The 25,834-nt window shown below is 39.5% G+C and overlaps 1 protein-coding gene across 1 annotated transcript in view; it reads right to left on the bottom strand.

Annotated features, from left to right (window-relative positions):
* Window positions 1-17,541: 17,541 nt before the first annotated feature.
* LOC124773595 (ragulator complex protein LAMTOR2) overlaps window positions 17,542-25,834 on the bottom strand; it is a 46,335-nt gene continuing 38,042 nt past the window's right edge. Inside the window, exon 3 of the mRNA XM_047249415.1 lies at window positions 17,542-17,779. Within this exon, the coding sequence (XP_047105371.1) occupies window positions 17,633-17,779 (147 nt within the window). The 3' untranslated portion in view covers window positions 17,542-17,632. The remainder of the gene's footprint in view (window positions 17,780-25,834) is intronic.

Below are 25,834 nucleotides of genomic sequence, written 5' to 3'. Positions count from 1 at the left end.
GTCCCATTCTCTTCTCGCACGCCGCTGTACGTATGTTACAGATTTTAACTCTACTAACCGTAGCACACACTGCACCTCCGATGTGGCATTCATGTGTCGGCTGTCGGGAGTACATCTGCCTGCCAGACAGTATAAGTTTGTACACACACACCACACGACTCGGCACTGTTCACGAAACGGGGAGGATCAGATCTCGGACTGTCTCTATCGACTGGATGTTTACCCGAGAATGTAAAATGTCAAGGTTTTTCATTATAAGTATTTATTTGGGTATACCTATGACATGGCCACCCCGTATACATAAACAAAGTGCTACATTGTCCGGATCTTATACCGAATGGAAGAATGTGGCAACAGCTGAGGTAAGATGTTTTATAGCACACTTACTAATCATGGGACTTTACAAAAGAGCTGCATTGTTTCCACACCAGAGCACAAAACCGGCTAAGGCATTTCCACGGTTCAGTAAAATGTATTCTGCTGCAAAATACAAATGTCGTACAATACGCAATTGCATACATCGGGGAGACTGTGAACTACTGTCCTGTTATTAATTCTGTAAATAATATAAAAAAATTTCATTTTTATATGTTATTTTATTCAGAAATTCATTGAGACATTTTACGGATGCTAGTGAGCTTTGTTTGAATTAAGTGTGGTGTTAATTATTTGGAAACAAAATCAAATTTGTTTTTTGTTTAAATACTTCTTATTTTGACAATTATTTAAAGTGAGGAAGTATGATACTCTTGGTATACCATAATAAACTACACACTTTAGTGGCTAAGTGGTATGTTTCTCATATTTTTATATCGAATGCAAAATGATATGTGGCTATTTAAACTGAATACTGCAGGACAGTCTACAAACATATGACATTTTTAGCATTCACCACTCAAAATGGCTGACTGCAAGCTTGAAAATGCACCCTGTCATAAAGCAACACCTGAAAGGCAAAGGTTTGAGGACAGTAACATTCCTGAAATGGACTGACACAACCAGAGTTCCAGTGGGAGGAGTCGGTACATGAACTTTGCTCCAGACCCCAGCGTTCAACATCAATACCTTCTCTGGTTTTGGCTCTTCAGCTACATCTACAAGAATGTTTCACAAAAGCACCTGATGGTGAGTTATGGAGGGTTCTTCTTGTACCACTAACTGATTGCCCCTTTCCTGTTTCATTCACGAAAGGTGCATGGAAAGACTGACTCTATATTAGGCCTAGTTTGTTGAATTTTCTTGTTGTGATCATTTTCTAAGACAGATGTAGGAGTAAGTGATATTATGTCAGATTCTCTCCAGAAGGTACTCTCTCGGAATTCGACGGTAAACTACTATGTGATGCAGAATGTCTCTCTCGTAGCATCTGCCTCTGGAGTTTGCAGAGTATTTCTGTAATGTTCTTGAATTGACTAAATGTCCCACTGACAAAAATAGTGCACTTTGTTGGATCTTCTCTACATCTTCTATTAGCCTACCTGGTAAGGGTCCCAGAGTGAATCTCAGTCTCACATCTGTTTTTGCTGCTATTTGTTTTACGTGGCCATTCAACATACAGTTGCTCCACACAGTTATTCCTACATATGTTGTAGTACATACTGTTTCCAGCACTTTGCCGTCAATGGTGTACTTGCACAGTAGTGGATTACTTCACCTACGTATGTGAAATACGTTAGATTTACTTACGTTCTGGGGCAACTGCCAATGCCTGCACTATTCGTCAATGCTCTGCAAGTCCTTTCCAAGTCACTACAGTCTTCTCCCATCACTTCGTTTTTGTAGACAACTGCATCTTCTGTGAATAGCCTTAAGGAACGTCCAGTATTTTATATTAGAGCATTTACGTACATTGTAAACAATACGATTCTTTAAAGCTTCATTAGGGACTCCTGAAATTAATTTTACACCTGTCGGTTTTGTTCCATTAAGAGTGACGTGTCAAGTTCTCTCTGCAAGGAAGTCTCGAATCCGGTCACAATATGTGCTCCACTACCCGGGGTGAGCTCATATTTTCCCCATCGAATGGCAGGGCAGGATGGTGTCGAACACCTCTTTGAAGTCTAGAAACGTGGCATCTACCTGAGCACTGATGTCCACAGCACTGTGGATCTCACAGGAGAACAGAATAACACAAGCTTTTCAAGGTCTCTATTTGCAGAATGTGTGCTGATTTTTCTGGTGGCAATTTTTGCTCCCCAAAAATGTCGTGATACGTGGGTATAAAACATGGCACACTGACATCACTGATACAGGTCCTTGAGGAAGAATGAGCTACCATTCCTCCACAGGCATTCAAAGTGTCCTCAGGAGGGTTAAGACCACCATAAAGCTGAAGAGTAGACGCATTCCTGTAAAAGGTGTCTGGTTACATTTGAACAAATAATGTAGACGCTATCTAAAAGCTGCAAAGCGTACGTATTAGTCTCAATTTCAATCAAATAAAGCACTTCCTGATTTTTTTTTAAACTTAGTAAGGTTTCAAAGCATCCCCATCCATAGGATAAAAGGAATTATAATTGTATTTTTTTAGCTGTAAATAGAATCCTTTACAAATGGGTACCATTGACATTATACCACAGTGATTGTAGATTGAGTGCAACAGGACCACCAAAGTCCTCACCGTTACTGACACAATCACTGTCGCCATCATTGCTGTCACTTTCACTTGCGTCCACATACATACCTTCTTTGTTGTACAAATCCAATAATGCTAGCTCTCCGACCTCAAAATCTTATTCTCCCAACATCCTCAATAATTTTTCATCAGTGAAACCCTTCGTTTTTTAATGTTTAAAATGTCCCACTGATTGACATTATGGGACCTATCTGAGCTAAAACCATTTCTGCTTGTATTATAGACTGACAGAAAAAAATGCAGCATCAAAAAATAATTACTGTAGTGAACTGAAACTTCAGGAATACAATTGTCTAGATAACAGGTTAATACAAACCAGAGATTAACCATTGCACATGTGCACGCATCAAGTTGTGCAGGTGCCGGTTGTAAGTTTTTGCGATGGAGTTCCACGCCTGTTACACTCGGTCAGTCAGTCCAGGAGAGGTTAATGCTGTTTGTGGATGGCGCTGGAGTTATCATCCGATGACACTCAGTATGTGCACAATTGGAAGTGGATCTGGTAATCGAGCAGGTCGAGGCAACGTGTTGACATTCTCTAGAGCGTGTCGGTTTACAACAATAATACGTAGGCAATCGTTATCGTGTTGGAAAACACCTCCTGGAATGCTGTTCACAAATGGCAGCACAGCAGGTCGAAACACTGGACTGATGCACAGATTTGCAGTAAGGATGTGTGGGATAACCGTGAGAGTGTTCTTGCTCCCATACAAAATTGTACCCCAGACCGTAACTCCAGGTGGAGGTATAGTGTATCTAGCATGCAGACAGGCTGGTTGCAGACCCCTACTGGCCTTACTCTAACAAACACATGGCCATTATTGGCACTCAGGCCAAATCAGCTTTCATCAGAAAACTGAGTTTGGGGTCAGTGGAATGCACGTTACAGGCCACCTGGCTTGGAGCTGTCCTCGAAGTCACCAGTAATAGTTTGTTGTATGATTGTGGTGCCAACTGCTGCTACAGATGCAGTATGATCCACAAGAGCCGTACATCGAACACAACGGCATCCGTCTCAGTAGTGCCACACGGCTGCCCAGAGCCTGGTCTTCTTGTGACTGTCGATTCTCGTGACCACTGCTGCCAGCAGACGTGTGCAGTCGCTATTTGCCTGCCAGGTCTCTCTGCAGTATCTCACAGCCCTATTATGTGGCCTCGTTCAAACTCAATGAGGTGTTGATAATGGCACCTTAAAGGTGCCCTTAAGGCACTGACAGAAACTCATCGCATCCAGTCTCAAAGATAACTAATGCTCATGACCTTTATAGAGTGTATTTAAAGCAAACCTGATTTTAATCTTCATAGTAGTGCTACTAGCACATTTCTTATATGACTATGGTGATATCTTAACAAACATCATCTTTCAGATGTTGAAACATTGCCTACTAACTTTGGTTAATGTCGCCCAAATTGTTCATGGAATTGCATTTTCTTCCATCAGTGTATGAGAAAGCAAAATCACAGTTTGATGCTACAAATAAATTAGCAGTCAACTTCAAAATATATGTAAAGTGATGTTGAAATCTTGTAGTACTTAGAAGCAAAATCTCTGCTGAAGGCAAAGCTGCAAAAAACAAAATTAAAAACATTGAACAGGATACTGGACCTGATGTCATGTACATGGGCTTCAACTCAATCAAGAAATACACATTACTACACAGTACTGTAAAAAAAAAAAAGCTACAGGAAGTAGAACTGTTTGAAGCCACAATTGAGACCACTACTACACAAATACTGACTTGCCAACTCAAGATCACATTTACAGCATATGTTTGATCAAAAAGTTGCATGTGACTGTGATTGTATTACAAACACATCATCCAAAGATATATTACTCAAAACAGAGTGGAGCTTGGAGCTACCGGCAGGCACATGGTGTCAGGTATGCTGTGGACAGCAGAAGTCTTGTGACAGTCAGTGTTACAGTTAACATTCTTTGGATGCTCCAAAGTCTTCTTTTTCCTTTATATTTAGATTTAATAATTGGCAAAGTGTCTCTGCCAATCACCAAATGCCTGACAAAATTATGCAAGTAACTTGTATTTCATTGTTTAAATAACAAAGATTCAAAAAGTTTGATTGTTTTACAAATATTACATTTGATTATGAATTCAGCACCAAGTTACTTAATAAATTTATGAGTACAAGTATTGAAGCTGGACAGTAGTGGAATAATTAATGCCACTCCACAAAAGAATAATCGAACTGTCAAATATAGCAATGGAAAGTCTAGGAAAGGATAGATTGCTACTCCCCAAAAGGCACGATGAAAAGACTGTTAAAATATTTAAGCTTTCAGACAAAGTCTTTCTTCTGAAGTAGAAAACACACACTCATATTCACACACACACATCTGCAGTCAGGCCCCAGTGCCCACAGACAGCAGCCATGTGGGTGCGAGTTGTGCTTGTGTAAATGTGTGTGTGTTTTTTACTTTGGAAGAAGGACTTTGTCTGAGAGCTTAAATATTTAAGCAGTGTTTTTCACTGTGCCTGTCTGCAACTCAATGCCTCCACGATATGGTGAGTTGCAATCTATTGTTGTAGTATAACGCGTAAAGTACAAAATTTGAATTTTAAGCAGTATTACTACAATTTATAGCAGAAAATCTTATTTTTCAAAGGCAAATGACAGATCAATTAATGCACAAAGTTTTAAACGATGTAAAATTATTAAATTATTGTGCATGAGCTATCCAACAATGTATAACGTAATGCTAATTGTTATACCTTTATAATTAAAAATTTAACATAGGTCAGCTCCCATCTTTTTTCCTTTCTTTTTTACTAATTTGGTGCAGACTGACTGGACTGTATCATTTTCATCTCATACAGTAAAAATGAATAGTGCAAGAAGTAGTGTCTCACTAATCAATCAAAACCCAAAACTCCAGACAAACACACTGCACACCCAAAATTGAAGACTGCAACTTCATATTTAACAATGCTGTATCTATCACTAGCATGTGGTGTTACGATGTAATATTGTGTTCCATAAAAATCATCCTACTGAGTTCATACATCTTTTAATTGCTAATTTTGAATGTTTGTGATATAAGAGACATCACAAAAACGTTTATTTCCATTCTTACTGTAGAAAGGTGCTTAGTTTTCAGGTGTTATCATCATTTTTTGTCAGGAAGGGGGAATTTATTTGTCACAAAATCTATCCCAAAATTGTTCAGTGGGGATATGGTTGGGACATGGGGCAACAGGTCAGCAACACCACTATTTTCTTCAACAAAAATCATTTTAATACTAATTTTGATCCAACTGATGAGTATGTTTTCTACAGTTTTTTCGTAAACATATGCACTAATAATCCACGACTAATCATACAAGGCCAAACAAAAATGGGTGCAGGACAGGGGAAGGGGGGCACCTTAATCCCCCCCCCCCCTCCCCCACATCCAATTTCAATTGTTTACGGGATAGCACTTGGTGTTAGCACAAATTTATTTTTATGATATTTGGTTTCTGTGGAACACCATACAATAAATAACAACTGACTCGTTCTACCTCCTTATAGGTTCTTCTTCTGTCACTGGCCTCTGGACTCGACTTACAATGGAAGTGCTTCATAAGAACAGTCAATGTCAATGTGTTACACAACAGTGCAATCATGAAAGACTTCTACAATTTTCAAGGCGATACGGTCTGCAGCTGTGATGAATTTCTTGAATGATTTTGTGATCCCTTCAGCAGCCATTCTCTTTATTTCATGGATGATTATACAATTTCAGCCTTAGACCATATTCAAGCTTCTTAAATGGGAGCTTTATACATTGGATAGATTAGTGACACTCATGATTTTGACACAGGAACAAGTAGATATGCTAGGCACATTATAATATACTTTACGAATGATTCGTTAGTAGTATATTATGCCATGTATGTCCTTGCTCCTACAACTGCATGTAATGGCTGTCAGGAGAGCAATGCCTGAAGCCTTCAATGACTAACATAGCAGAATATTGTCAAGTGATCTTTCAAATAACCCAAATAAATTCTGGTCGTTTGTAAAGGTTGTTAGTGGCACCAAAACTAGTTAGTGTCCAGTCCCTACTGAATGAGAGAGAAACTGAAATTGGAGGTAGCAAAGCAAAAGATGAAATGCTTAACTCCATTTTCAAATGTTCCTTTACAAAGGAAAACCCAGCAGAACTGCCCCAATTTTATACTCGTACCACTGAAAAGATGTATGAAATAAATATTGGTGTCAGTAGTGTTGAGAAACAGCTGAACCATTAAAGCTGAACAAAGCTCCAATGCCTGATGGAATACTGGTCAGATTCTATACTGAATTTCCAGTTGGGTAATCCCCTCTTCTAACTATAATCTATCAGAGATCCCTTAAACAAGAAACAGTGCCCAGTTCTTGGGAAAAGGTACAGCTCACACCAGTCTACAAGAAGGGTAGTAAAAGTGATCAGCAAACCTACCGGCCAATATTCTTGACATCAATTTGTTGTAGAATCTTAGAACATATTCTGAGCTCAAACATAATGAGGTATCTTGAACAGAATGACCTCCTCAATGCCAACCACCACGGATTTCAAAAACATTGATCATGTGAAACCCAACTTGCACTTTTCTCACAGCACATACTGAAAGCTTTGGATCAAGGCAATTAGGTAGATGCTGGATTTCTTGATTTCCAAAAAGTATTTGTCTCAGTACCAAAAGTATGATCATATAAGGTACCAAGTGAAATTTATAACTGGACTGAGGGCTTTTTGATAGGGAGCATGCAACATGTTATCTCGGATGGAGAGTCATCTTCAGGTGTGCCCCAGGGAAGTATGTTGGGACCCTTGCTGTTCATGTGTATTAATGACCTTTCAGGAAATATTAATTGTAAAATCAGACTTTTGCAGATGATGCAGTTATCTATAATGATGTACTATCTGAAAGAAGCTGCATGAATATTCAGTCAGCTCTTGATATTTCAATGTGGTGAAAAGATTGGCAACTTGCTTTAAATGTTCATAAACGTAAAATTTTGCACTTTAGAAAATGAAAAAAAAAAAAAAACAAACAACATAGTATCCTATGACTATAATATCAACGAGTCACTGTCTTACTCAGCCAACTCAAACAAATACCTGGGTGTACCACTTTGTAGGGACATGAACTGGAATGATCACATAGATTCAGTCGTGGTTAAAGTAGGTGGTGGACTTCAGTTTATTGGTAGAATACTGGGGAGTGCAATCACTCTACAAAGGAGATTGCTTACAAATCATTCGTGTGACCTGTTCTAGAACACTGTGTCTTAATCAGCCAACTCAAACAAATACCTGGGTGTACCACTTTGTAGGGACATGAACTGGAATGATCACATAGATTCAGTCGTGGTTAAAGTAGGTGGTGGACTTCAGTTTATTGGTAGAATACTGGGGAGTGCAATCACTCTACAAAGGAGATTGCTTACAAATCATTCGTGTGACCTGTTCTAGAACACTGATCAAGTGTGAGGGACCCATACCGATAGTACACTCAGAGGATATTGAACATATGCAGAGAAGGGGAGCACAAATGGTCACAGGTTTGTTTAATCCATGGGAGAATGTCACGGAAATACTGTACTGGAAGACTCTTGAAGATAGATGTAAAACTATCCTGAGAAAGTCTATTAACGAAGTTTCAAGAACCAGCTTTACATGGTGACTCTAGGATTATATCACAGTCCCCTACATATTGCTCATGTAGGGATACTGAAGATAAGATTAGAATAATTACTGTATGCACAAGGATTCAAACAAGCATTCTTCCCGCACGTCATATGTGAATGGAATAGGAAGAAACCCTAATAACTGGTACAATGGGACATACCTTCTGCCATGCACCTCACAGTGGTTTGCACAGTATAGATGTAGATGTACATGCAGAAATTATCATAAAATAAATTAGAAAGGTTTTCCACTATTTTAAGAACATATGACTTTCAAGCAGTTGTTGTAAAACTTTTTATGCATAACGTCGATGATTTAATTGTTAATTATTCTACACTTCTACACATGCCTTTGTTCTCAGTTTTTTATATATATATATACATACATACACACACACATATATATATATAAATAATTATCGTTCATCATTGGTGTAAATATGACTGTACGTAATTTATTTAAATTAACTTGTGAATAATTATTCAGTTATTGTGGGAGCATATCATTTTTTACTAGTTGTTACAAAGACCTTATGTATAAAATCGGTCACAGCACTTTAATGAAACAGTACTAAAAACTATGAGAATCAAGTAAAAACTGCTTTATACTTGCACGATCTCTTGCATTACAGTCATATTTATTCTCATACAAGAGTCAAGATGTCTGACAATTTGTTCATGGAGTACTATTCACGACGTGGAAGCTCCAAATAGTTAAATTTTTAAGTTTTCAACAATAGTAATTCTGTTTAGGACTTATGTCACTCCCGATCCCCAACATCACTAACACACACATGGTGATGCAATTACTGTGATGGAATATTTGGTATTATGTGCTCTCACATTATGCAATTCCCCCTGTTGATACATTCATAGTCCAGCTGTCAGGTAATCAACATGGAAAGTGTCTTACAAAAGGTCCAAATTCTCTGAATTTCTTTCAGTGTGCTGTATGTGGGTGGCCTGTAATGCACAAATATGTTTTTGATCTAAAGTACCCTGTACTGACTAGAACAGAACTGAAAAACTGAGAAATTTTGACACTTGTTTATTTTTTCTGTATAATTTTATTCCCTTTCATCCTATAACAAAAAGCACTTAAACCTGAGGTTTAAATTTTCTACTATTTACAGTGGGTAAATGTCTCCTTTCACCAGACACAGAGCTTCAGGGGAATGGCAGATTTCTCAAATCATCAACAAAATTAAAAAAGTGATATATGTGACGTGCCATAATGAGAATAAGCATCGTGTAAGAAAGGTGTCCCACTACAGTATGTACAGGTACATGTTAGGCTGGATGCCAGTGATACTTTTGTTTAAATTACATGGATAGTTGTATTATTATATATTCATCATCATCATCATTCACACTTTAACCTTTACAGATGATGTGATGTACAACATGAGGCATATTCAGAATTTCTTTTTAGCTTTCCTTTGTGCCCTATTACGAGGGTTTTTGGAAAGTAAGGCCCGATATCTTACAAAACATAAAGCTTCATAGATTTTTTCAAAAAACTTTTTATTTTATTTCCTTATATGTTCCTCTATTTCTATCCGCACTTTCCATATTTGTTTGGACAATTGTCATAACATTTTACAAGCTTTTGGTTCCCTAAGCTGTGGATGTCTGCAACTGTGAGGATAACCAGTCCATAACTGCTACCTCCACCTTGTCATCTGTCGGAAAACCGTAGCTGCCAAAAAGCTTCTTTATGCAGCAGAACAAGTGAAAATCACTTGGCACGAAGTCTGGACTCAATGTTGCATGGACAATCTTTACTAATCTAAAAGATCTGATCATATTTTGGTTGTGAATAAGGTATGGCACTGTCACGCAGCAACAAAAACAGAGGTGTCAGAAGGCCATGTTGCTCATTCTGTGTTACATATTGAAGATTAGTCAGGGGAGCGTAGTACGCGGCTGCATTTATTGTTACACCTTGCTGCACAAACTTGACTCTCGTGGTGATATGTAGCCTCAGCCTCAGCTCTGACTGGTGATGTCATCCCATTGACTGATGTTTAGACTCTGGGGTCAAGTGAGAAAGTACGACAACGTTCTCTAAAAATTGATCACCTTACTTCTGATATTGGTTCAAAAATCAAAAGCACAAGCCGTTACTTCCACTTTGTGCTGGTCAGTAAGCAACCTGGGAGCCCAATTGTAGTGCCCCCCGAATTTTACGAAAGTCTGGAGACACGTGTGTTCCAGCCGTTTTGAACACGCGTTATTTTAAAGCAGGTTGTAAGGATGAGCATGGGATACTGCACCCATTTATTGTTTGTGCAGACGAAACTGGAAGGCAGGTAATTCGTCAGCACTGGCAAGTGTTCAGCGCAACCTGCCAAGAATAAGCAAATACGGCCCGGAAGCTCCGTGGCTGGCTGCAAAGAGTAATGTAGCATTGTATTGTTAAAAAACGAATGGAGAGACTCGAAATAGTGACTGTTTATTAGACGTTGAACTGCTGTTGAGAGCACGTGGACAGGACGTGGATAGTCAGCGATGATAAAAGCTTACGTATTGTGTTCAAAAATGTGTAATTAACTGATTCTGGGTGCCCGGTAACGTGTGGGCTTACGTCATAAACTTTAGTTGTTTTTTTTTGTACAAAGTGAAAATAAATATGTTCCCGTATTTCACTTTTAGACTCTTGATGCCAGGTAGTTGCTGTCTCTTTTTCCACTGTTTCTTTAAATATCTATTTGTTTTTTCCTGTTTGCATGTCCTCACATATAATAGCTGGATTGCCCACAAAAGCTAAGTATACTATCAAAATGTTTGTTCAAGATTTTCCACCAATCTCCGATTACTTTTTCTGCAAGGAGTTGAAAAGAAATTGTGACATTTCATCACTCTGTCTTGCACCCATTTTAATTTCAAAATGGTATTATACCATGCCTCCCTGAAATTTATCTTAGATTTTGTACCATTTAGTGCTTCGCTAATAATTGCCGCTGTTTTGTGATCCAGACCTTCATCTTTCAGAATTTAGAAGAGATACTTATAGTCCACAAAGTCAAGCATGTTTTGAATCTATGACGATACAAACTACTTTCTTACTATAGATTCATACTCGGGATCAAAATGTTTTTTTTAAGGCAAGTTGAGTTTTAGGTTTCGAGTAGGCTGTGTGTTTGGTATAGAACGGTCATTTGAATTAGGTGAATCAGGTACACCTTGCACTCTTCAGTATCCTAGTTCCATTTAATGTCATTTTCAATGTTTTGGTTTCTCCAACTTCTGGAGAGAAGAGGCAAAATCTTTACTTATTACAGTAATATTTAACCTGGTAAATGGAATATTATGTTGGGGAGAAATAGTGATCATTAGTTGTTAAAAAAAAAAAAAAAAAGGGAGTTCTGAAAGGGTTTGGAGTTGGCCACTTTCTCTCTCTTTATTTATTTATTTATTTTTTAATGTGGTAGCATCTGGGGAGAATTAAGCTATTTGCTGCCCCAAGGCAGAGGAAAGTACTTCCACCCCCTCATATCGACACACATGTAGCAGCAAGTAACTTACATCTGTATGTAACTGAATACTAAGACTGCTGCCACTTCTAATAATAACAAATATTATTAAATTCATGCATATTTAACGCACCACTCTCCAAGTCATGCATAGCTGTTTACTGTGTGCTTCTTTCGTAGGAAATTCATCTATCAGACTCTGTCTACTTGCTGCGATATGTCAGAATTCATGGGGAGAACGACAAGACTGTTTACTCGATTCTGTGACTTGGATGACTGCAAATAATTTTTGAGTCTTTTGGAAAGTGAGACAGCACTCAGCGAACAACTGGTTGCAGCAGTTGAAAAATACATTCATAGTGTAACCTCAAAATCAGGAAACAATTCTTGAACATAGCTTTCACGCAGCACTCTATACAAAGTAGTGTTATGACATATTTATTCCATTGCTCTTGAGATTTGCCTTAAAATGAATCACCTCATCACTCAAAAATTCTTCGAAGTTATCTTTGTAAAACTGTTGCAGTTTCCAGCACATTTCCATAGTTCAGTTGTCTCATCCAGCAAAATTACTTAGTAATTCAAAATTGTTCTAAAACTCCAATGATATTCTCTCTCTTCCCCACCCCCCAATTAAAAAATCAGTCTCCATATAACAACTTGAAATGTTTATGTTTTCACATAAATATCTTCATTCCCTCAAAAGTAATATGAAGCTCGGCTATTTTGCCCACTTTCAGTTTTCTCGACTTTCCTTTTTGAGGCTATTTTGGACATATTTAATGTACTCTCTTTAATGCCAGTAGTTTCAAATGTGTTGCACATAGAACAATTCTGTCGAACAGTGTGAAGTAAAGAACTGTACAACTTTATTACAGTCATAATATTGGTACCAACAATTTGCAACAATTTATTTGTGGCATTGAATCTCCACAATATTGCTGACCAAAAAGTTGGCATTACAGCAGTTTCCTCACACTGCAGACTGCTCAGCATTCCCGTCACCTCAAATCTTAGTGAAGTCTTCTGAATATCATCATCTCAAATAACTTTTGAAGTCGATATATGTTTTACCCATTTAACATTGAGATTATAGCAGGCATCATGATGCCCTGACCTGTGTGTTTCTGAAAATCATTTTAAGGACACAGAACTAATTAATTTTGACTGCAAAATTTTCTAGTGGCTCATCGAAGCAGAGAAGGAAGTGTAAATCTTTTGCAGCAAACAGAAAAACAAAGCTGCTTGAGAACAACACTCTGCTGCACACGATCCTACTAAATTAAGGAAGTGTGCTGCACACCGTATACACACAGCAAGAGGACTGACTGATTGTTTCATTTTTGCTGGGATAAAGTACATGCCATGACTGAATCCTGCATAAGTGACTGCCCAAACCATATTTACATAATTAATTTAGTAATGAATCGGCTGATTCTTTTGATTTGTGCCTGTAATTTGGGATAAAACAGAGACATTTTTCCAATGGGAATTACATCTTTTGATAAATACCTCATAAATTACAACAAAAAGACATCTGATCCACATGTATACTGGGGGTTGGAGTCTAATATTGAGGAAAAATATTTAATTTCCTTCACTTCATCTATTATACTCCACCACTCTTTCTGCCAGAATTGATATAAATTCTGCACACATTTGGAAACAAAATTATAATGTCCTCCCTTTTCCTTTGTTCCCACAAACTTCTATATGTTTAGCCAGAAAAAGGTCAAATTCTGCTGTAGTGCCATCTCTAAATTTGACCCAAGCCTGTAGTTGTAACCCGTGCAAGACGGCCGTTATATGGAAAGTTTTTGACCAAAGCAACTTACATTTGCTTTAAGCTGAAATGTTTGCTACCTAATCTCCCAGTGATTTGTCCTCTAACTAGTTATCCCGCATTTCTTATGTTCAGTTGACTTGTCACGGGGCTGACCGTTTTTCCAGTTATTAATTCCCTCATTAGGTTTTGTAAACTGCAATGTTCCATTAAACAATAAGCATGGGGGGCAAATTACACCAACCGTGCTTTAAGAGTATACTAAAAGTAGTCTATGTTACTTCTCACCATTCCTTTGAAAAAGACAATCTTTATTTAAGTACCTCAGAAAGTCAGCATATAGCCTTGCATGAATTACATTCTGTGTGACGAGATCTTGATCACGAAGAAATTAATTTATTATCTGGTTTGTGTTATCATCAGAAACTGAATCACTACTGTCATTTGTATCAACTGAAATGATAGTTTCTGTACTATTATCAGTGTTCCTAATATCAGAAATATAATGAAATAATAAGCGATGAGTTGCATAAACGAAATGTAATTACTGTACCGGTTTCAGGCACTTTGTACCCTTCTTCAGAAGGTTATACCTATCGCATTATTTGTTAGTGCCAACAATAAGTTGCACACAACAAAATGTCATGGTCATATGCTTCATGGCATCTCTAAAATACTGCTATAGGTACAACCTTCTGAAGAAGAGCACTAAGTGCCCAAAACTTATAAAGAAATTAAATTTCTTTTACACAACTGGTTGTTTATTATTTCACTATATATGACTACAGCTGCAGAGGATGGATAAAATACTAAATATCCGAAATGTCTTACTTAGATACATCACATGCTACACTGTTTTCAATACTGCTCATAAAATTCTTAACTCCACATTATTAAACTCTAACTAGAGCTAGCTGGGTGTGTGCGATTTAACACATTGATTTTTGAACTCTTCTCAGAATTTTATTCTTCTTTATTGCATTATCTTTTAAGAGTTTCTGGTACCGAGAACCACTTACCCTTCCCCCAATGCACTCATTATAATCAATACTAAAATATACATCAAAAACACTAAACTGTGCTTGAAAGAGCAAAAGCAAATTAAACTGAACAGCCAGCTCAGTAACCAGCTGTTAGAATGACTGGTGGCATTTTCTTTGAATTTGAATGGACATTGTCAAGGGCTGACACTCCTATGACTGTGTTAGTGGCATCTCCCATCACAAAGATTAATTACAATCAATGAGATTAGCCTTCCTAATGTATACAACATGAGAAAGCAGGACACTGAATACATCTACATCTACATTGATACTCCGCAAGCCACCCAACGGTGTGTGGCGGAGGGCACTTTACGTGCCACTGTCATTACCTCCCTTTCCTGTTCCAGTCGCGTATGGTTCGCGGGAAGAACGACTGTCTGAAAGCCTCCGTGCGCGCTCTAATCTCTCTAATTTTACATTCGTGATCTCCTCGGGAAGTATAAGTAGGGGGAAGCAATATATTCGATACCTCATCCAGAAACGCACCCTCTCGAAACCTGGCGAGCAAGCTACACCGCGATGCAGAGCGCCTCTCTTGCAGAGTCTGCCACTTGAGTTTATTAAACATCTCCGTAACGCTATCACGGTTACCAAATAACCCAGTGACGAAACGCGCCGCTCTTCTTTGGATCTTCTCTATCTCCTCCGTCAACCCGACCTGGTACGGATCCCACACTGATGAGCAATACTCAAGTATAGGTCGAACGAGTGTTTTGTAAGCCACCTCCTTTGTTGATGGACTACATTTTCTAAGCACTCTCCCAATGAATCTCAACCTGGTACCCGCCTTACCAACAATTAGTTTTATATGATCATTCCACTTCAAATCGTTCCGTACGCATACTCCCAGATATTTTACAGAAGTAACTGCTACCAGTGTTTGTTCCGCTATCATATAATCATACAATAAAGGATCCTTCTTTCTATAATAAAGTGAATAATGGTCATATTGTCATGACGTGATGTCATTATTAAAACAAAACCTGTCCTTTTTCTGTGCCTGACAAGACCGTTCATGAAATTTGAGCCGATTGCTGCCAAAGCTATTAATATCCATTTCATCGTGAGTAAAGTTCACATTCTCTTTCCAGGAGTTGTGAATAAAATGTTTTTAAAAATCGGTAACACATTATAAGCAACTGCTTAAAATCCACAGCCCTAAGCAGCTGCCTAGTCTGCCTAACTTAAACAGCAAGGAAGCAAGAAATAGCATTATTTGATACCTAAAGATAGAGCTGTTCTGAGTATATAGCACATTTTGTAATCTGTTTATTGGGCACATCTCGAAAGAAATGAGTCACGCAGCACACAAATGAAGAGAAAGCTGTCAAGAGATTATGATGAAGGGAAAACCTTAACCAATGACATCGCCGGGGGAGGGAGGGAGGGAGGGAATGCCAACATCTCACTGTGGTTCAGTTGCCTCAAGGTTAGTACAGAGTACTTAAGGGGAGGTGGGGGAATCTTTCACTCTATACAATGCTCCACCTACATACAAGTACTGAAAGTTCACAATATTTGGATATTTGGTAAGAAAGCTGGGATAATTGTAATTCCCCTCTTTTGTCATCTGCCTCCTTAAAATTCATTTTTTTAAAATTTGACTTTATTAACATCAACATATGTGAGTATAAGCTGTATTTTTACAAAAGAGAAAGATTGGCCTCAGTTTTACAGAATATAACACCAGATCTAATTGTGTGTGTACTTTTATGTATGTAATTGACTTTTCCAATTTATTTTTACTATTCCTACTTAGTATTGTTTGTTATAGGGTGAAATCAGTGATTTTTTCGTAACTTAAATTCTATTGTCGAAATACAAACAAATATAAATTCTGTACTAATTGTAAACATTTGGAAGATCTATTTAGCACTATTCAAAAACATGTTAGCAAGTCCAGCCCTTCATTAATACCAAAGTAATTAAACGGTTTTGTCAAAAGTATTGTTTGTGTAACTATGTGTTGATTTCAAGATTTAAACAAATAATCTGGCCTAACTCTTGTGGTACAAGAAACTGTCGAAAGGATGTAATTTTTCAATGTATTCAGTTAATATAATGAGTTAAATTTCAAGAAATTACAATTAAAACTTAACTTTGAACAATGTGCAGTTTCAGTACCTATTATTGTCATGATATGTAAGGGCCCAAATTTTGGTCACGAGACAATCAGTCCACGGCCGAGTTTCAGACGAGTCACCTGTGCTGGTAAGGACAACAACAATGCTTCAAATTAACTGTGGAACAAGTGTTAAACAATTAGGCCATGTGTAAAAACAATGACAATGTCTGCTCCATACGTACCTGATTATTCTTCAAGCGTAGGTGTCCAACAAGAAACTATTGTAGCAGTGTGTGGAGTTTCGCCTGCTAACTATTAATGAGGCTTACCAAAGGTGCACTAGCCATATAACTGTATAATTGGGGGGATGGGGGGGGGGGGGGGGGGCTGCAAAGTGAAATTGAAGTATGGTGAAATGCACACCTGTAGGCTACATTATTTACAGTAGTCAGTGTCTGAATCCAAACTCATTTTTCAGTCACTGGAGCAACACAGTACGTCGACACCGAGGACATACGTCAATCGACAAAGAAATAAAAGCAGGCAGAACCACCACAGTGTACCTGCCAACTGGACTACCTGTCATATTTATTTGTTCTTAAAGGACTACACCTGCATTCACACTTGTAGGTTCATGGGAAGGATAAAAATATTTACAAAAGGGATGTCCAATTGTAAATTATTAATTAAGTATTAGTGGTACAATTACACTTCAGATGTATTTGCTCAAAGGCGCAAAACAAGAATATCGATCAGCGATGTCAGAAGCAACAATAAATTTGTTTAGCACTATCAATTAAAAAAACCATACAAGTATTAAAACTAATTTGCCTTAATAACTGATGACTTAAGTGTGAACTGTAAAATTATGAGATCACTTTGTGTTTTAATTGTATAAAATTACACTGTAAATAAATAAGCATTAATTGGCTGTAACAAAGTTTAAATCCATTTTATTTATGATGTTGCAACTTGTTTCAGTGGTCCATCCAAGTACTTTGCAAGTGCCTGTGCTTTTTCTTTTAGAAGCCCAAATCCAACACCTTCTTTTGCATACAGACAGAGGAGCAGATTAGCAACCTGTGTCACTGCCACTTTTCCTTCCTGTGAAAAAACAAGGAAGTAAATAAATAAATGCCAAACTGTAGAAGTATTATTATAAATTTGCAACAGTTTTTAAGCTAATAAAGGAGTGAAGTGAAATCTGGAGCTAGGTTTTGTACAGCTAAATATAAAGGTTATCAAATGGGGGCGAAATTTTACTAAACAACCTGTACATATGAAGATCTCGTTTTCGTTCCACAACTGTTTTTTGCTTCAAAAGATGGTACTAATGTCTTAACTAGAACAAGGTGCCATTTGTATGAGAATGGGAGTGTAGACACAGTGTTTCGGTTTAAAAATTGCACAGGGTAATTATGAAGCCCACGAATAAAATACACATTTTCCTGGGTGAAAATACACATTTTCTGTGTTAAATAACAGTATGCTTTTCCTCGGAACTGTAAAACTTATCAATCCTCCAAATGGTAAATGTTTTGTATAGTGGCACCTTGGGGATGGGGCAAGAGGAAGGTTTTGGAAAGATCTTTCGACGCACAGCAACATATATGCTGCGCACTTTGCTATTACAAAAATATAAATACTAATTCCACCAAACACAGCATGTTAGTTTCAGAAGCACTGAAATTGAGATTGAGATGCACTTTTATTAGCCAATCGTCACTCCCATCATGTGATCTCACCAGCCAAATTCAGAATATAGGACACACGATGTCAGCCAAGAGCAACATCACGGTTTAACAGTGTGAACATACAAATAGGAAAAGTTCGTGGTTTAAATTATTATAAATATAGCACAGTGTCAGGAAGTCGTTTCTGAAAGTATTTGTATGGAGTGTAGCCATGTATGGAAGTGAAACATGGACGATAACTAGTTTGGACAAGAAGAGAATAGAAGCTTTCGAAATGTGGTGCTACAGAAGAATGCTGAAGATAAGATGGATAGATCACGTAACTAATGAGGAGGTATTGAATAGGATTGGGGAGACGAGAAGTTTGTGGCACAACTTGACTAGAAGAAGGGATCGGTTGGTAGGACATGTTTTGAGGCATCAAGGGATCACAAATTTAGCATTGGAGGGCAGCGTGGAGGGTAAAAATCGTAGAGGGATACCAAGAGATGAATACACTAAGCAGATTCAGAAGGATGTAGGTTGCAGTAGGTACTGGGAGATGAAGCTTGCACAGGATAGAGTAGCATGGAGAGCTGCATCAAACCAGTCTCAGGACTGAAGACCACAACAACAACAACAACAACAACAACAGCACAGCTACAAGGAAAGCTACACTTTCACATGTAATATTGTGTCTTCTTTGCATGTGTTACCCTTTAAGACATATAAAACATAAGTGTCCCAATAAAATTTTAAATAATGACATACATGTCTGGTCTTATGGGCTTGAAATTTTTCTAAGTGGTTAAGTCCTGAAATTATTAAGAGTCAAAGGAAGAAATTCATCACACATTCTCACATGTAACATAATTCACCTTCCATAAAAGGAAAATGCAGTTTGCAATAATTTCCCATGAAGTGGGTTCGTTTGAGCAGTTGCAAGAGAGCACTAAAAATCTAGCATTACTGCACATGTGCTGATACAATGACGAAGGATGCCCGTGCTTTGTGTTTGCTCTGTTCATACATCTTACATCGCATTTCTGTTTGAAATTCCATCTGTAGTAGGGCATCACGTGACCATGTACAGCACTGCGGCATGTTGTTCGGAGTGGACATATAGGGTTATTGTACTTAGGGCGATTGTTTTACAATATCCTTCCCAGATAAGGAATGCAAAATTAGAAAGCGGTCCTTCGCACAATATTTATTTTGAAACTAGACTTTACATTTCAAAGCACCCTAATACTTTGTTATGTGGTGACTTTAAAATAATTTGTTTTTCATTTGTGTTCTGTAATACAATTTACAATCAAGTTTATATCCACACAGCACTGCAAAAAGCTAGCGGGGAAAAAAAGAACTGTTGTTTGTACACACCAGAACTAAGAACAATAAGCTTTTCATGAATTTTTCAAACTATGTAAAAAAGCTAACAATGTTATTTGTGGAGCCAAGAAATTTTATAACTGGCAGTTTATAATTACTCCTGGAATAGAATATGAAGTCCTGTGGTGAGTTACTATGATAAAACATGGAGTGTTGCAAGTCTATAATTTACTGAAGAATGGTGTTCTGCAAATATAAGATGCAGACAACACTATTTAAGAAATAACTGCAAGCCTAGAGGAGATACTAGACAAGTGTTTAAACGTATAGTAGCTGCTCACTACTCTCCGAAATACCTGGATTAATAGGTTCATGTCTAACCCAAAAAACCAAATCTTTATTACTACTCTGATAAACACTAAGCTATGATAACCAGTTAACCACAAAGAATAAAGTCACCATAGTAGGCCCCCTTTTCCAATGTGGGGCATGCAGATACCATTGTGTGACGATTGTCTGGAGACTGTGGCTGCTGTTTCTTCTCTTCTGACCATAAAAATCTTCTGAAACCCTGGTGCACCTGGAACCTCTGGTCATGTATGATAAAGGCGGTGTCCAGCTTGGGAGAACACTTCTCTGCACTGTCCTGTTGTTTATCGAGGTGTCTCTCACAAGGTACCACAGCAGGTGCCCACGGTTTTTTTTTTTTTGCTGTTCCTGTGGCTGCGAGGGATTGGCTGCAGAGGCGTCTGGAGTGTAGGGACACCGAGGTATGACTGTTCTTCCTGCCCACATTCTATATTCCGCCTGGACTGCGTACTCAACTGGCTGCTTGTCCTCTTTCTTCTCACATGCCTGTGAACTACTTTTCCTCTCATTTGTAAAGCCCGCTGCATAGTCAGGTGTTTTAGGCTGCACTGTGTCCTCCTCCTCCTCCTCTGCCATATATGCTAGTTTTCATCCCACTATAGAGATTGTTGTGGCCCTGCCTTCTTGCTCTATAACAAAAGTATGTGTCTTACACTTCACAACTTGGTATGTTCCCACACATGTCTGGCAACGGTGGTTTGACTGCATCTACTCATAACCACACATGTGAACACTGATGGATATTTTTACGACTAAATACAGGTATTGTAGCGTGATGCAGAGGAGCCTGCGGATAAAGTTTTTGCACTGAACACCACAGTTTTTGTAAAGCCCTTGCAGCACGCTAGCTGAGGGTATCTTTGTATTTTGTTTCTCAATTAAACTGGCAGCAATACGAATCTGCTGACCAACAACCGATTAACTTGGTGCTAGGTTGATATCCGTTTTAACAGCTGTTCGCAACCCAAGCAGCACTATCCCCAAAGCTTCGGTCCATGTCTCATAGTGACACGTGAGCGCAGCTTTAAGAGTTCTATGGAGACTTACTACCATGTCACTGCTGGCAGGATGATAGCTTGTAGTTCTGCAAATGGGAAATTCCACATAGTCTCTTAAGCTCTGAAAAAAGTTCATACTTAACTGACATCCCTGGCTGGTTGCCACTGTGGTTGGGACATCAAATCTGGTGATCCACACACTGGAAAGTTCCTAGCCACTGTCCCTGCTGAGATGTTCATTTCTAGTCCACATGTAGAGTGGTTAATTGTAAGTAGGTACCTATATCATTTAGACAAGGTTAATGATTCTGCGATGTCTACATGTATATGGATAAATCTTTTTGCTGAAGTACTGATGCTACCAATGGGTGCAAATGCATACCGTCCAACCTTACATTGTTGACACCGTAAACATTCTCTTGCCAGTTGTCAACAATCACTGTCGGCGTTCGGTAAAGTAAAACGCTGAGTAACTGCACGTGCCAATGGGTGGATTCCTCGATGTGAAAGGCCGTGAACTGTGTGAAATATGATCTTAAGGTATTGTTCAGGAATGTAGGGGCTAATCTGACTGCATGCTGTGTCACTTTACAATGTTGCCTGCATGGCAGGTATGTAAATTTCTTTTAATTCATAACGAATTTTTGTCTTCCTTTAATCTCTGCAGTTCTTCAACACAATGTGGCAACGCAATAGCTAGCCATGAAATTACTTGAATTACTGTACATGTTCTTGACAGAGAGTCCACCACAATGTTGCCATAACCATTGATGTGACTTCAGTCCATTGGTTAAGTTGTCCTATGAATTACAAATGTCTGAAGCAACATGGGGAACACTCTTGATGGATCTTCTCAAAGGTGTTGACTACTCGGCGGTGGTCTGCACAAATAGAGAAGGTCTTTTCTCTAAATCTGTGCAGAAATTTTATCACTTTTACATTGCCAATAACGCAATATCAATAGCTGACCACAAAGTCTGAGCTGGCTTGAGCTTTCCTGAAAGGAATGCCAATGGCTGATATATCCCTGCTAACTACTGCTGCATTGTTCACCTATGGAGCTCTGGCTTGCATCAACCATTAGAGTCAGTCTTGCACTATGACTTTGACGACAACAGAGTAGCTGACACCAATTAAGCCCTCGAGTTTAGAGAAAGCTCCTGTCATCTGCTGTGGCCACAGCACCTGATGTTTACCATTTTGTACGTTTCCCTGCTAACACTGCATTAATGGGCTCTTCAATCTCAGCAACATTTGGTAAGTGACATCTGTAAAAATTTATCAATCCCAAGAAATGATGCAGCTCTTCGTATGTTTCTGGTTGAGGCATATTTACTGTTGCTTGTATACGTTCTGGAAGGATTCTTATACCTTCTGCTGTTACCTCGTACCCAGGAATTTGATCTTGCTTTATCCTAATGTACATTTGTCAGAGTTTAAAAGGACATCAAATTTCTGTAAACGACAGAACAATTGTTGTAAACATCTCTTGTGTTCTTCCTCGTCTCGTGAAAACATGAAAATATCCTCTACATAGGTGAAAAAGTTTAATCCACGTAAGACCTCATCCATGAATTGCAGCCATGTTTGCACAGCATTCTATAACCCAAATGGCTTAAATTGGAATTCAAATAGCCCAGAAGATGTTATAATCATTGTTTTTGGAATATAACAGGGAGCCATCAGGATCTGGGAGTACGCCTTATCACAACCTATGGCACTGCCCTGTAGAATACCCGAAAAGTCTCAAATGTTTGGGACTGAGAAACGGTCTGGCACTGTCGTGGCATTTAATGCCCTGAAATCACCAGGTCATGGGTACCATATTTGACTGATTGTTGATTAATTAATGGAGAGGGTTTACGTGACCATATGGCGAGGACATCAGTCCCGTGGTTCTGAAGTTACTCACAGAAGAAACAGGGGGTCTGCTAAAAATGGATGGATCCAGTCAGGGGAGTCAAATTATAAAATAATGAAGTAAAACACACACAGTAAAAGGCATAAAAGGTGAGACCAAATCTAAAAACCGGAAGAAAAATGAGCAGCCTTTCCATGGGGGAGTGGCCGTGGGGTCCCAGGCTGAGAAGACATGAAGATAGGTCCCAACCACAATCACCCTGCCCCTGTTCCAGGAGGAAAGGGGAACCTTATACCTGGAAATAAAAACCACCTCCACAGAGGAAACTGAGGACCAGTTCAACCATCTCTGAATCGTCTGCTGATATTAAAATTAAGTAATCTGGAATACTATACTTAGCATGAAGGGCCAAAAGAAGGGGACATTCCACCAATGTAGGATTCTGTCAGTCTGGCTCCAAAATCAAATCGTGGTGGAGGTTCATTACACAGGAGGAAACAATGGGTGAGCCTTGTATGACCAATCTGTAGACGGCATAAAACAGTCGACTCCTTCTGAGAGGAGCAGAAGGAAGACCGCCAAACTGCAGTAGACTCCTTGATTGTGCCGAGTTTATTACTGTGAGCAGTAGCGCACAAGTTGTCGTTCCACTTTTGGGCAAAGAGAGATTTGACAGAGATCAGCATATACGCAGCTGGAATCATGAAAGGGAATGGGGGGTAAGATCTGCTTCTCTAGCCAAACAGTCAGCCAGTTCATTCCTTGGGATGCCCACGACTTGGGACCCAGAGGAAGACAACTGAGCACGTGGCACGGCCAAGGGCAGAGAGATTGCCATGGACATCAGAGACCAAAGAATGACAAGAGTAGCATCGGTTGATAGCCTGCAGGCTGCTCATTGAGTCAGTACAAATTAAAACACTGTGAAGGGAGGCCTGAGAAACAAAATGGAGGGCTCTGTGAATGGCTAGGAGTTCTGCGGTGAACACACTACATAATCCCAGAAATAAATGGTGTTCTCAGCCAGTAGGAGATGTGAAAGCGTATTCCACTTTATTATCTTAGAACCATTTGTGCAGAAGACGATGGCACCCTGGAACTCTCTAAGGATGACACGTACAAGACCACTGGAATACCACAGTGACAACAGAGATCTTAGGACCCTGAAATAGGTTAGCCCTAAACTGTGGTCTAAGCACCATACAAACAGGGATATGGGAGGAAATACACGGGCCGCATTCCGGCAAATGGAGATGGAGATCCCGACAGCGGGAAGTGAGATGCATTCCAACCAGGAATCCAACTTGAGGGCAGTTGTCAGGAGGGAGACATCCCTCATTTGCAAGGAGAACAGAGTACATGGGATGGTTGGATAGGGAAACTGGCAAATGATGACTGCATAAGAAACCAGGAGTTGGCTCTGTCGTATTTGCAGAGGGAGAAGCCACGCTTCTGCAGGGAGACTGTCAATGGGACTAGTGAAAAAGGTACCAACAGCCAGACGCACCCGCCCTGTGATGAACAGGGGCAAGTATTTGTAGAGTGGAAGGAGCCACTGAGTCGTAAACTTGACTACCATAATCTAGTCTGGACAAGACCAGAACACGGTAAAGATGGAGAACAGTGGTATGGTCTGCACCCAAAAATGTGTTGGCCAGGAGGCAGAGAGCATTATGCTTCTGTAAGCATGTAGTCTTTAGGTGGTGAACATCGGGCAGCCACATCAACTTTTTATCAGAAATAAGGCACAAGAAACAGGGCAGTGCTACAACATCAAGGAGCTAGTCGCCTAAATTAAGTTCTGAATCGGGGTGTACTGCGGGTCAAGAACAAAATTGCATAACCTGCATTTTGGAGAGAGAAAACGAAGTCGCGGGAGATGGCCAATGCAGAGGCAGAGGGAGCTGCACCAGATGCAAAAATTGTCGAGGTACAACACTGGGCTAACGACAGGCCCAACACAGTTAAAAGCCCATTGATGGCTATGAGGAAGAGTTTGACGGGTAACAGAGAATCCTGTAGGATACCGTTCTCCTGAATCCGATGGGCACTAGGTGCAGTGCCAACAAAAACCCAGACGAGCCATTGAGATAAAAACTCGGGGATAAGTCTGAAGGGAGCTACAGAAGGCCCAGTCATGGAAGGTAACTAAAATGTACTGGTCCTTCCCAGAAACCACTCTGATACGGGGACAAAAGGCCCCAAGATTTGATTACCCACATAAGCTGAAGCTAACCATCCTCTTCAGCAATTTACAAGGTACATTTGTCAGGCTAATCAGGCAGTAGCTATTGAGAGAAGTTGGGTTCTTCCCGGGCTTAAGGATGGAGATAACAATACTGTTGTCATTCTGATGGGAACGCATCCACGAACCAAATGCGGAGAACATCCAAGTGTCGGAGCTTCTGGTTGTGGATGTTATGCGGTCCTGTGGCCATATCACACGAAGGGGTAAGAGCCTGCAAGAATTCCCATTTTGTGACGGGTTCAGCACGGTGCGGCATGAAACAGAGAGGGGTCTGTTCAACTCTGCGTTTCTGCCAGAGAAAGGCAGGAGGTTAGGAAGGGGACTCCAAGGCTGTCACGAAGCGTGTTGCGAGGTGTTCTTCCAGGACCAATGGATCAGTGCACAGACCATCTTGGAGGTTAAGACCCTGGACAGCTGACTGATGCTATGGCCCCAGGGAGGAAACATAGTGCTCCCAGCATTCATTTTTATTCCGCTTAATAAGGTAACAAGGCTTAGCACTGAGACACTTGAAAGTGAGGAGGCTGGCCTATGAAGGATGTCATTTAAATCACTGCAGTGACCGTCAGCGGTCCTGGGCAGTGACTGCTACATCCCCGGGTCCACCACAGTACCGGTTGACGACGACGAGGACCTGTGGATAGGGGGACAGGAGTGCCAGTAGCACGAAGAACAGCA

This window comes from Schistocerca piceifrons, chromosome 2, assembly GCF_021461385.2.
Source record: "Schistocerca piceifrons isolate TAMUIC-IGC-003096 chromosome 2, iqSchPice1.1, whole genome shotgun sequence".
NCBI classification, from domain to species: Eukaryota; Metazoa; Arthropoda; class Insecta; order Orthoptera; family Acrididae; genus Schistocerca; species Schistocerca piceifrons.
The sequence above is the reverse complement of the archived record's forward strand: the minus strand, read 5'-3'. Positions and strand labels throughout refer to the sequence as shown.